Source organism: Mobula birostris, chromosome 5 (genome assembly GCF_030028105.1).
Source record: "Mobula birostris isolate sMobBir1 chromosome 5, sMobBir1.hap1, whole genome shotgun sequence".
NCBI classification, from domain to species: Eukaryota; Metazoa; Chordata; class Chondrichthyes; order Myliobatiformes; family Myliobatidae; genus Mobula; species Mobula birostris.
The window spans coordinates 131,185,244-131,199,051 of record NC_092374.1 but is presented as its reverse complement, the minus strand read 5'-3'; the positions used below and the strand labels follow the sequence as shown (position 1 = coordinate 131,199,051).

At 42.1% G+C, this 13,808-nt stretch overlaps 1 protein-coding gene and 1 non-coding gene across 10 annotated transcripts in view; one reads left to right on the top strand and one right to left on the bottom strand.

The window, feature by feature from the left end:
- The window catches only part of clasp1a (cytoplasmic linker associated protein 1a), a 296,574-nt gene that overhangs the window by 227,817 nt on the left and 54,949 nt on the right, over positions 1–13,808 (bottom strand). For all 9 annotated transcript variants that reach the window (XM_072258680.1, XM_072258685.1, XM_072258683.1 and 6 more), the window contains exon 3: positions 205–283. In XM_072258680.1, the coding sequence (XP_072114781.1) occupies positions 205–283 (79 nt within the window). The remainder of the gene's footprint in view (positions 1–204; positions 284–13,808) is intronic.
- LOC140198548 (U4atac minor spliceosomal RNA) lies at positions 1,148–1,274 on the top strand. The gene has a single exon (XR_011886201.1). It is a non-coding gene; the product is annotated as a U4atac minor spliceosomal RNA (small nuclear RNA).

Genomic DNA, 13,808 nt, shown 5'->3' with positions numbered 1-13,808 from the left:
GCAAGAATCCTGCCATTTACTTTGTACTCTGCCTTGGAGTTTGTCCTTCCAAAGTGCACCACCTCACACTTCCCCAGGTAGGTTCTTCCATGTCAATCTCCAAGGAGAGATTACAAAGATACATTATGGGTTAGACAATCATAGTATGATAGTGATCTCACACTCAAGTGCATCAAACCGTTTAAGAAATAGAAAGAGATATACCTGTGCCAATGTGGGTTTTGAAATGATCCTGAAGACGAGTAATGAGGGCAGATAAGATGTCTATACCAAACAAAGCAACCTGTTAAAGAAGGAGAAAAATGTTAATGTTCCTTCAAAAGATTTATTACTTATTTAGAAATACATCACAGTAACTAGCCCTTCTGGCCCAACAAGCCTGCACCGCCCAATTATACCCTTATGACCAATTAACCTACTAACCTGCACAACTTTGAAATTAAATAAAGAATAGTAAGCAGCTTAAACTAAAGAGCATCATGGTAAATTAATCAAGGTGAAGATGATGATGATGTTGATGATGGTGGTGACAGTGACAGAATGAGTTGTAAGGCTGTATGGAAAATAAGGATGCAAGACTGTTGTATTGTTCTGTGGGGAACCATTATGCCTTAATGAACCAAATGGTCTGTGAGTCACAATAACTAACCTGTACAATAGATGGAAAACAGGGAGAGGGTGAAGGGAAAACTAAAGATTATTTAAAAGAGTGTAGGGTACTTAAGCGTCACAGCAAGTGAAGATAGCTTAACTTTCTCAAAATGTTCCACATGCTTGAAGAACATTGGGATGAATCATGATTATACACATACCATAAATAACAGACAATCACTGCAGCTGAACGAGTGACAAAGCCATACACAAGATAAACATGCATTGTAATGATATAATTGGTGATAGAAATAATACTGCAATTCTAATACATCAACAGCTGGTGGCAGAGCAGTGCATTATGGGTAATTACAAAGACATGTTTTTCCAATAAGACGACTCCTTTATGAAGATTAATCAATATTTAACTGTTCTTTGTGCAATTAAAGAACTATTCTAGCAAATACAAAACAATCTAGTGAAGATGAGAAAAATCCATTGTTACTTAAAGGTGTTACTGTTTAGCCTACACTTTCCATGAAAAGAAATTTAAGCAACTATCCTTATCTTGGGGTTGTGGGGCTGTTCAATGAGCGAATGGCGAGGACAGCACTGCTAACACCATTACAACACTTTCGCATCACCTGGGCGCAAGTCCAGTTCCTGGTGCAATTTTTGGACCCTTATAACTACGTTTTCCATAATTAGTGCAGAAATTTATTTTGGGAGCAATGGTTGGTTCTGTTCCTCCCTTCTTCTGAAAGCCTATGGAAAGTTATGCAGTCACGTAAGGCAGAAGTAATCAAACACAATCAGTGATTTCTGGCACTATGAAGCAATCACACCCGTTGCCACACTACCATGCCGCCACCACCTCCTCCATCCACAGATGCTGCTTGTCCTTTTGTCTCATTGCAGGGTGTACGTATGTGGAAGCTTTAGAGAGGGTGGGTGCAAAGAGGAGTTACCAAGATGCTGCCTGAATTAGAGAGCTTGTCTTATGAGGAAAGGTCAAGAGAGCTTGTGCTTTTCTCTTAGGAGCAAAGGAGGGTGACAGGTTGCTTGATAGAGATGGATAAGAATGTAAGCAGCATAGATACAGTGGACAGCCAGTGCCTTTTCCCCAGAGTGGCGATGGAATGGAATGTCAAAGGACATTTTAGAACAGAAATCTACAGCACATTACAGGCCCTTCAGCCCACAATGTTGTACCAACTACTCTAGAAACTACAGAATTTCTCTACCACATAGCCCTCTATTTTTCTATGCTAGTATATTTCCTGTAATACCATGGACCCTTACCTTGTTAAGCAGCCTCATGTGCAGCTCCTTATCAAAGACTTCCTGAAAATCCAAGTAAGCAGCACCTACTGACTCTCCTTTTCAACCTTGCAAATTATTTCCTCCAAGAATTCCAACAGATTTTTCAGGCAAGGTTCCCCTTAATGTTGATCTTAGTATCTCTTATCATATGCCTGAGCCTTTCCTCTTTCTAATGGAGTCTGTCATCTTCCCAATCAGTGAAGTCAGGCTTACTGGCCAATAATTTCCTGTCTTGGTTCCATCCATTCTTGAAGAATGGAGTGACATTTTCCACTCTTCCAGAACCATTCCAGAAACTAGTAATTCTTGAAAGATCATTGTTAATGCCTCCACAATCTCTTTAGCTACCCCTTTCAGAACCCTGGCGTGTAGTCCATCTGGTCCAGATTACTTATCTACACTCAAGCTTTCATCTTCCCAAGCACTTTTTCCTTAATTATAGCAACTGCATTCACTTCTGCTCCCTGACACTCACATTTCTGGCATACTGCTGTTGTCTTCCCCAATGATTTATTAAGCAAAATACTTAGTGAGTTTGTCTGCCATTTCTTTGTCCCTCATTACTACCTCTCCAGCATAATTTTCCAACAGTCTAATATGCACTCTCACCTTTCCTTTACTCTTTATATATCTTAAAAACCTTTGCAATTATTTTTATTATATTACGTTATTTTCCTTTATTTCATCTTTTGTCCCCCATTACTTTTTAATTGCCTTCTGTTGGTTTTAAAAGCTTCCTAATCTTCTAACTTCACACTAATTTTTGCTATTTTTATGCCCCCTCTTTTACTTTTATGCTTTTTGACTTTCATTGTCATCCTCCTTTTTCGAATACTACCTCATCGTTGGGATACATCTATCCTGCACCTTCTGAGTTGCTCCCAGAAGCTCCAACCATTGCTGTTCTGCCATCACACTTGATTGTGTCTTCTTCCAATCAACTTTGGCCAGCTCTTCTTTCATGCCTCTGTAATTCAATATACTCCACTATAACACTGATGCATCTGATTTCACCGTCTCCCTCTCAAACTATAGGGCAAACTCTAATCATATTATGATCACTATCTCCTATGGGTTTCTTTAATTTAAGTTCCCTAATCAAATCTGGTTCATTAAAAAACTTCTAATCCAGAATTGGCTTTTCCTTTGTGGACTCAACCATAAGCTGCTCTAAAAAGCTGTCTTGTAGGCATTATACAAATTCCCTCACTTGGAATCCAGCACCAACCTGATTTTCCCAACCCACCTCCGTATTGAAATCCCCAATGGCAAATTTGATAAGTTTTTCTATTTCCCATTGTAATTTGTACCCTACATCCTGGATACGGTTTAGAACCCTCTGTATAACACCCATCCATGTTCTCCTTTAAACCCTTGCAGTTTCTTAACTCTGCCCACAAGGATTCTGCATCTTCTGATCTCATGCCACCTCTTTCTAAGGATTTGATTTCATTTTTTGCCAACAGAGCCTCCCCACCCTTTCTTTCTACCTTCCTATCCTTTCGATACAATGTGTACTTATCCTTGGATGACAGGCTTCCAACTATTTTCTTCTTTCAGTCACAATTCAGTGATGCCCGCAATGTTATACATGCCCGCAATGTTATACATGCCAATCTTTAACTCCGCTACAAGATAATCTACCCTTATTTTGTATACTATGTACATTCAAATATAGAAACTGTCCTCTATTTACCACCTTTTTTTGACTTTTGACCCCGTTACACTTCAACTCATCCCACTGACTGCCAATTTTACCCTATCATCTACTTGTCCTTCCTTAGTCTCACTGCACACTGTATATACTTGTATACCCACTGCATAATCGTCATCCGTATCACTCTGGTTCCCATCCCCTGCCACATTAGTTTAACCCTTCCCAACAGCTCTAGTAAACTTGCCCGCAAAGATATTTGTCCCCTCAAGTTCAGGTGTATCCTATGCTTTTTATAGCACTCAAAGAGTGGAATTGGGCAATGAATACTGGTGTTACCAATCATATGAAAAGATCTAAATACTTAATTGAATAGTGAAACAGAAGTTTTTCTTTAACCAAGGAATCTGGTGCACTCTGGAAGGCAGCGAATGCAGGGGCAGTTAAGGCTTTTTGGGATTCTGATGTAATTTTTTTTAATATATGTGATCAATTTTCCTTGATAGTTTTAAAGAGATTAATGGAGTTCAGGTACATATTGGCCATGATTTAACTGAATAGTCTCAGAAGGCTGAATAACCTTGTCGATGTTCCTCAGATAGTTTTTGCATTGGTTATATAGTTTGCAGATCTATAGCTCTTGGATGAATGCACTGTTTCAACCTAACTGATTGACTTTCATTTTCATAAAACATATTTCATACTCTTATGCAACCTGACAATTTTTTCACCGTACCTCAGTACATGCAACAATTTTAAACGTAGTAATAAGTGGAAAACTAGATCCAAAAATTAGAACACAAACAAGAGAAAATCTGCAGATGCTGGAAATCCAAGCAACACACATAAAATATGCTGGAGGAACTCAGCAGCCCAGGCAGCATCTATTTTGTTTTTTTTTGGGGGGGGAGGAGAGGGAGAGGGGGGGGGAGAGAGGGGTGGGGGGAGAGAGGGGGGGGGGAGAGAGGGGGGGGGGAGAGAGGGGGGGGGGAGAGAGGGGGGGGGGAGAGAGGGGGGGGGGAGAGAGGGGGGGGGGGAGAGAGGGGGGGGGGAGAGAGGGGGGGGGGAGAGAGGGGGGGGGAGAGAGGGGGGGGGAGAGAGGGGGGGGGAGAGAGGGGGGGGGAGAGAGGGGGGGGAGAGAGGGGGGGGAGAGAGGGGGGGGAGAGAGGGGGGGGAGAGGGGGGGGGGAGAGAGGGGGGGGGAGAGAGGGGGGGGGAGAGAGGGGGGGGGAGAGAGGGGGGGGGAGAGAGGGGGGGGGAGAGAGGGGGGGGGAGAGAGGGGGGGGGAGAGAGGGGGGGGGGAGAGAGGGGGGGGGGAGAGAGGGGGGGGGAGAGAGGGGGGGGGAGAGAGGGGGGGGGAGAGAGGGGGGGGGAGAGAGGGGGGGGGGAGAGAGGGGGGGGGAGAGAGGGGGGGGGAGAGAGGGGGGGGGGAGAGAGGGGGGGGGAGAGAGAGAGAGAAAAAAAATATTTCAGGCCGAGACTGCCAGCATATTTTGTGTTGCTAAAAACTAGAAAGCTGAGTTCATCCAGAACACTACTTGTTGCTCTTAATTCAAATAAAAAGCATCTTCACTGGACAGCCACTTCCTATTCCAAAATTCATATCCCCATTTTCATGTTTCACTTTCATGATCTATTAAAGTTAGACCAGCCTTACCATTGTTTACACACAGGAATGCTATTCAATTCTTCCCATTAGACTTGCGTGCATTATTTTTGACATGACACCCAAAAGGTAACGTTTAGACTAGTTGTGGGCTTCACTGCCTGTTGTACTCTACATCAGCGATGAGCAACATTTTTTAATCAGTGAAATGCATCATTTACATTAACAACCAACAATGTAAAGACGCTGGGGGCAGCTTGCCACTGTCACCACATATTCCAGCACCAACACGCCATCAATACACATCATTTTATTACAGTGGTGAACTGAAGTTGCAAGGAAAAGCAATAATTGATTAGGATAGTGTTACAGAGTGCAATACAGGTAGACAAAAAATGGGCAAGGTCATAAGTTAAAGTTTAAGTGTCATTCAACTGTCCACATGAACACAGCTAAACAAAACAGTGTTTCACTGGGGCCAAGGTACAAAACACAGCACCAACATAACACACACACAACGTTGGAGAAATTCAGCAGATCAGGCAGCATCTAGGTAAATGAATAAATAGTCAATGTTTTGGGCAAAGACTTTTTTCAGAACCACTGAAAGGAAATGGGAAGATGCCATAATAAAAAGGCGGGAGGAAGGGAAAGAAGATACCTGGAAGGTGATAGGTGAAGCCCAGTGGGCAGGAAAGGTGAAGGGTTGGAGGGGAAGGAAACTGATGGGAGACAAGAATGGGCCATAGGGGAAAGGGAAGGAGTGGGGTACCCTGGGAGAGGTGTTAGGCAGGTGAGAAGAGTTATGAGACCAGAGTGGGGAATAGTAGAGGGGGGGTGGGGAGGGATTTTTTTCTTTTAAAACTGGAAGGGGAAATCTACGTTCATGCCATCGGGTTGGAAGCAACTCCAATGAAATATAAAGGTATTGCTCCTCCACCCTGAGGGTGGCCTCATCTTGGTACAAAAGGAGGCCATAGACTGATATATTGGAACAGGAATTGGAATGAAATTGTTTGGCCACTGGGAAATTGCATTTTTGGCAGATAGAGCAGAGGTCCCTCGCAGAAGCCATCCCCCAATTTACAACTGGTCTCACCAATTCTGATGAGGCTGCATCAGGAGCATCAGATACAATAGATGACATCAGCAGATTTGTAGGTGAAATTTTGCCTCACAGTAAGGAGTGTTTGGGGCCCTGAACAGAGGTGAGGGAGGAGGTGAATGGGCAGATGTAGCACTTTGGCTGCTTGCAGGAGTAAGAGCCAGGACAGAGAATTTTGGAGGGGGTCAAATGGACAAGGGAATCACAGAGGGAGTGAACCCTGCACAAAGTGGAAAGAGGTGGGGGAGGTAAAGATACGTCGGGTGGTAGGATCCCTTTGGAGATGGTGGAAGTTGTAGAGAATAATGTGTTGGATGCAGAGGCTCATGGGGTGGTAGGTGAAGACAAGAACTCTATCAGTGTTAAGGTGGCAGGAAGATTGTGTGAGAACAGATGTTCGGGACATGGAGGAGATGAAGCTGAGGGCAGCTTCATGGTGAAGGGAGGAAAACCCTGTTCCTTGGAGGAGGGGGGCCTGGAAGAGAGGCTTATCCTAGGAACAACAATAGCACAGCATATAGCACATATAGTTATGAAAGCAGAAAAATATATAGTCACAAAAAAATAGCCCAAATCCCTGAGTGGCGTGGCCTGCAGACTGATGGTGCATGGCATGTTAATCCTGGAGCCGTGTTGTTGCCAGAGCAAGCACACAGTAGTTCTTCATCACATGCTAGTGCAGCTGCAGATGAACTGCAATCCAGCTCGTCTTGAATCAAGTGAATACTGGAGGGGAGAATTTACAGGAGTGTCAGATGGAGTTCAACCCAGATAAGTGTGAAGTGGTTCATTTCATAGGTCCAATTTGAAGACCGAATATAATATTAATGGTAAAACTCTTGACAGTATGGAGGATCAGCGAGATCCTGGGGTCCATGTCAATAGGACACTCAAAGCTGCTGCGCAGATTGACAGTTTTGTTAAGAATGTGTATGGTGCGTCGGCCTTCATCAATCGTGGGATTGAGTTCAAGAGCTGTGAGGTAATGTTACAGCTAAATAAGACCTTAGACCCCACTTGGAGTACTGTGTTCAGTTCTGGTCACCTCATTACAGGAAGGATGTGGATGCTATAAAGAGAGTGCAGAGGAGATTTACAAGGATGTTGCCTGGATTGGAGAGCATGCCTTGTGAGAATAGGTTGACTGAACTCAGCCTTTTCTCCTTGGAGTAACAGAGGATGAGAGGTGACCTGATAGAGATGTACAAGATGATGAGAAGCATTGATTATGTGGATAGCTAGAGGCCCTTTCCCAGGTCTGAAATGGCCAACATGAGGGGGCATAGTTTTAAGGTATTTGGAAGTAGGTACAAGGGGGATGTCAGAGGTAAGTTCCCCCCCCCCCCCAGAGTGGTGGGTGCGTGGAATGCACTGCCAGCGAAGGTGGTAGAGACAGATACAATAGGGTCTTTGCTAAATCAGGATGGCATGCAACATGGACAGCAACTTGTAGGTAGTTTTTAAATTGTGTTCTTTCTTATAATATTCTACCTTTGTTCATGGCTTCTCAAATTCTGTTAAGGGACTTCATCCACTTACTGCAATGCATCTTAAAGTTGGTATGTCATGAAGCAAAAGTGGAGAAAACGAATGTTAGATATCAAAGAAGCAGTTTTGTCTTAGTAGACTGCATGAAAGCATTGTTACAATTGTACTCATTCCAGCACATCATTCTCTGCAACTTCGGCGACGTTCAATGGAGCCACAAAGCACATCTCCCCTCACACTTTCTGCGGGGAATCTCTCTACACACAAGTCCCTTGCCCATTCGATGCACATCACTGATCTCACACCTGGCACTTACCCCTGTAAGTGGCTTAAGTGTTGTACCTACCCAATCATAGATCCCTGCCAGCTGGGCCATGCTATCTTCTTGCTGCTACAAAACACTACCAGGTTCAAAAACAGCTAATTCCCTTCAACCCTAAAATCACTACAGTTTAGAAACACCAAGACCACTTTTGATCGTTTTGCATCAAAATGGACTTCATGTTTTTAAATTGTGTTCTTTCTTAAAATATTCTGCATAATTTATTTTTCTTGTGATGCTATTGCCTGGGACACTGCTGTAAGAAGGTGGCGTGCTAACTGCAGTATTCATCAACTCAAGCTTGAAAGTGGTATCCTCTTGAAATATTTCACAATCAACAGATTGGAAATACCAATTAAAAGCAAAGCAGATATAATATTTATTAACATGGTACCAAAATATTCCAAGGTCTTGGTCCAAAGAATGAATAGAAATGCCTTTAGAAATCACAGAAGACACTTAAGATTGTTAAATGAAACTCAAAGCAATGTGTCCAGGGAAATATGGAACAGGTACAAAACATCCTGGCCCTACAAGTCTGTTGCTGACAAAATCTCAGATTTGCTCATTAGGACAAAGACTCATCCCCAGGCTTTCATTTCACTTCCAATCAAGTGATTTCTTCTGGAAATGGAAGATGCAAGGCAAAACCTTCCAAAAATATCTAGGTCTAGTGACTTCATAATATTGATACTACAGAAATATAATGCCAGGCAACGGCTGTTAAAAAAACTATTTCTATCATTTCTGTGATCACCATTAGATTTTCCAAATTCTTTCTACTAGCATATTTCTTTTCATTTCTAAACAATTTTAAATTGCTCAATGAAATTACAGATGGAGGATGTATGTACCGGGTAGATCACTTGCTTCTTTAAGTTCATGTTAGGGTTATTCATTCAATCACATGAAAACCAGGTGGTATGGTTTCCTCCCACAGTCCAAAGATATACCAGTCAGTAGGTTAACTGGTCATTGTAAATTGTCCTGTAATTAGACTAAGGTTAAATCAGGGGTTGTTGGGCAGTGCAGCTCAAAGGGCCTATTCAGCACTATCTCAATAAGTAAAAAACATTGATACATAAAATAGTCAAATGAAGCAGCATCCTCCGGGGTCAAGATGCAAAATATGTTACCAACAGCACAGCACATTGCACTTAGTAAAAATACCACTTTTGTTTATGATTTCAGAGAATACATAGTCATAAAGAGAAAATAAATAATATAGCCCAAGTCCCCTATGTGGCATAACTTGAATGATGGTGTTCTCTTGAATCAGCTTGTTTTTCCAGAGTGTACACCAGCAGGCAGCACTGCCTCAGCACCTCCTCCCCCAGGCAACTGCCACAAGCAACCCGCAGCCTAGGCCTAGTCCTCACCACAATAGAGGCAACGTAGCTCCTCCGTCATTGGTCTCAACTATGAACCAGTAACTGGACTTTCCATTTTCCATGTTACTAGTGTTACGTAACCGGCAACAATGAATATCAATCGAGACAGGTTACATAAAAGCAACCAAACATTTAAACACGGATAAACAATTTTAAAAAATGAAAACCTTAACCGGAAGTTAACTGCTATGCGGCCGTTCAACAAATTGTCACTCGCTACTGGTTCTTAAAGCGATAAATGCAAAAACAGTTCTTAAAGCGGTAAAGTCAAATACAGTTCCTAAAATGGTGATTTCGAAAGTCCAACAGATTTATACATTCAATTGGGAGAGACTTCACTGGAGAAGGATTTCTTCATAGACGTGATTTCCCTGCTGGTTCTGTCCAAAGGATTCACGATGAAGGAAATAAATGGCTTAAAACAACTGACCTTTCTTCTGGCGAGCAAATCCTGCATGAACTTCCTTGCTCTTTTGGCAGGAGTCATCTTCGATGCAGGTCGCTACTTCTTCAACGAAGACTCAATAAGGTCGATCCTTTGTTAAACTGCCAAACAATACCAACTTCTCTTAATCCTTCAGGTCCTGTACTTCGATAAACTCTTCACTCTCCAATACTACTGAAAAGGTACATCAACAAACCTGGCAGAAATTGCCAGTTCAGCACTATTGTACCTTACAATAGAACGTAAAACTCCACTGTAAAAATGAAACTGCATCATAAAACAAATACGCAACGGAACGGAGACACTGATGAACGTTCTAGCTGGAAAACTCACTGCGTCACCAGAGGTCTTCCCTTTTATACCCGTGGTGAACATGTCATCACGTGACCTCACATCGGCAGGAAAATTACATCAGGTGACCTCCAAAAGACCATTACATCATTCTCACAAGAAAGTCACAAGATCTCCTTGAGGTATGTAACACTAGTGTCTAACAGGGTCTTGCGATCTCAAATACAGTTGCAAGAAAATGTTTGTGAACCCTTTGCAATTACCTGGCTTTCTACATTAATTGTGGTCTGACCTTAGTCCAAGTCACCATAATAGACAAACAATCCGCCCAAACTAATAACACACAAACAATTGTACTTTTCATGTCTTTATCGAACAGTTTAATTATTCACAGTCCAAGCCGGAAAAAGTATCTGAACCCTTGTATTTAATAACTGGTACAACCGCCTTTAGCAGCAATAACTTCCAAATATTTTCTGTAACTACTGATCAGACTTGCACAACTGTGCGTAGGAATTTTAAACCATTCCTCCATACAAAATGGTTTCAGTTAATCTATATTTCTGGGATACCTTGAACAGCCCTCTTCAGGTCATGCTTGAGATCTCAGCTGGGTTAAGGTCTGGAGTCTAACTTGTGCATTCCAAACCATAAAATTTTCTCTCTTTTAAAACCATTCTTGATCTGTGTTTTTCTTATGGACACATGAACAGAGACTTTAGCAAGTTCTAGAGAAGAGCAGGCACTGTCAGTAGCCTGATTTTGTGTCTTTTTTAAAAAAAATACAACCTTCTACAACCTACACCTCCAATCTTATCTCATTGATTGGAACAGCCAACTCCAAATGGCTTGTGTGGAAAGTATTACCCAGAGGTTCACATACCTTTTTTGAACCGAGACTGTGATTGCTTAAATGGTGCACTCAGTATTGACAAGTAGTATAATTGTGTTATTAATTCAAGCAGACTGGGTTGTCTATTATTCTGACTTAGATGAAGATCATTTTATGAGTAATTAATGCAGAAAGCCAGGTAATTGCAAAGGGTTCAAAAACTTTTCCTTGCAACTGTACGTCTAAGACAATCATTCGCACCATGCACCTTCCAGGCACAATGGTACACAAGTCCAGGCAATAAAGCAATAATGGTACGCAGCGAGTTCAGCTCCACCGCTATCAAGCAATTCGCTGATGGGATGGTCCTGCAGTACTTCATCTTCTTAGTATCTAGCAGTTACTTGCCGTCGTAAAAAAGACAGGATGAACAAAAGCACCTTTGATTCAAGTAACTTGGTAATGAAATCAATATTTAAACATTTACATAGTTCTGAGGTGAATGTTTATTTTGGTAAATGGTACTGAAGTTGTGTTATATTCTCACTTTCTTGTTATAATATCCAGATCAGTTTCAATTTCATCCTCCTGACTTTAAGTGTTCAGCTGTCTTCTTTTGTCATTTGATTTCATCTTCTAGATGCTAACAAACTGTCACATCAGAGATTTGAAATCAAATGCACAATATGTGTAAAAATAAAGGTGGCATTTTTGGCTATCATTTTGGTAGCAGTATATGTTCCAACTCAGGCCAACATCATTCAGGCTTTAGATGATCTGAGCAATGGGATCAACTTGCACAAAAAAGCACACCATCAGTTTGGGGGATTTTAACCAGCCCAGTCTGTCGAAAAAAAATATCACTAAGCAAGTACCATGAACAGACCACTTGCAATACCAGAGGAAACAACACAGTGGACCATTGTTACACCACCATCAAGAATGCCTACCATGCTATTCCATGCCCTCACTTCAGGAAGTCTGATCACCTGGCTGTACTTCTACTCCCCGAGTATAGGCAGAGACTGCAGTTTGCAGCACCAGTAGTGAGGACCAAGAAGGTATGGACAAGGGAAGCACAGGAGTGCTTACAGGACTGCTTTGAATCAGTGGACTGGGCTGTATCCAGGGATTCATCTTCCAATCTGTGTGAGTATGCTGAAGTTATTACTAACTTCATTAAAACCTCTGTTGATGAGTGTGTGCCAACAAAGTCTTGCTGTATATTCCCAAATCAAAAGTCATGGATGAACCAGGAGGTACGTCATCTGCTGAAGGCTAGATCTGTGGCGTTCAAGGCTGGCGACTCAGGCCTGTACCAGAAAACCAGGTATGATTTGCGGAGGGCTATTTCAATGGTGAAAGGACAGTTTCGAATGAGGTTGGAGGCGACACCAGATGTACAACAACTCTGCCGGGGTTCACAAGACATTACTTCCTACAAAATGAAACCCAATAGCATAAATGGCAGCAATGCCTCACTACCAGATAAACTCAGCGTCCTCTATGCCCACTTTGAAAGGGAGAATACAACTACAGCTGTGAAGATCCCTCCTGCACCCAGTGATCTGTCTCAGAATCTGATGTTAAGCTGTCTTTAAAGAAGGTAAACCCTCGCCCCGACAGAGTACCTGGTAAGGCTCTGAAAACTTGTGCCAACCAACTGGCGGGGATATTCAAGGACATTTTCAACCTCTCATTGCTATGGGTGAAAGTTCCCACTTGCTTCAAAAAGGCAGCAATTACAGTGGCATGCAAGAGTTTGGGCACCCCTGGTCAAAATTTCTGTTACTGTGAATAGCTAAGCGAGTAAATGACGACCTGATTTCCAAAAAGGCATAAAGTTAAAGATGACATTTCTTTAATATTTTAAGCAAGATTACTTCTTTATTTCCATCTTTTACAGATTCAAAATAACAAAAAAGGAAAAGGGCCCGAAGCAAAAGTTTGGACACCCTGCATGGCCATGGCAAAACCTTTAGCTTATGCCTCTTGAGGTAGTCCATTGTGGATTTTGAGGTGTGTTTAGGATCATTATCCTGTTGTACAAGCCATCCTCTTTTCATCTTCAGCTTTTCTCTTTCTTTCTTTTTTTTTTATAAAACAGACAGTGTGATGTTTCCTTCCAGAATTTGCCGGTATTTAATTGGATTCATTCTTCCCTCTACCAGTGAAATGTTCCCTGCGCCACTGGCTGCAACACAAGCCCAAAGCATGATCGATCCACCCCCATGCTTAACAGTTAGAGAGGTGTTCTTTTCATGAAATTCTGCACCCTTTTTTCTCCAAACATACCTTTGGTCATTGCTGCCAAAAAGTTCTACAGGTGTGCGCCGCTTAACGTCTATTTGGACAACATCCGATCGCATATACGTCCGTAGTCCCGATCGGAGAATGTAATGTAGTGGACGTAACCAATCTCGTGTATCACTCGTCTTGAGTGTAGTAGCGTTATCTCTCATTTTCTTTTGAAAATATTACCGTAAAGTGCATCATGGCTTCCAAAAGCAGCAAAACCACTCCTAGTGATAGCAGCAGCAAGAGGCAAAGGAAGAGTATTGATATGGAAGCGAAACATAAGGTTATAAAACAATATGAAGGTGGAAAACCAGTGAATGCTATTGCTCGGGATTTAGGCATGTTGCACTCAACAATTATGATGATCCTGAAAAAAAAAAAGAAAAATTCTTGAAGCTGTTAGAGGATTGGCTTCACTGAAAACTACAAGGCTCATGAAAATGCAAGGGAGACCTATATCAGA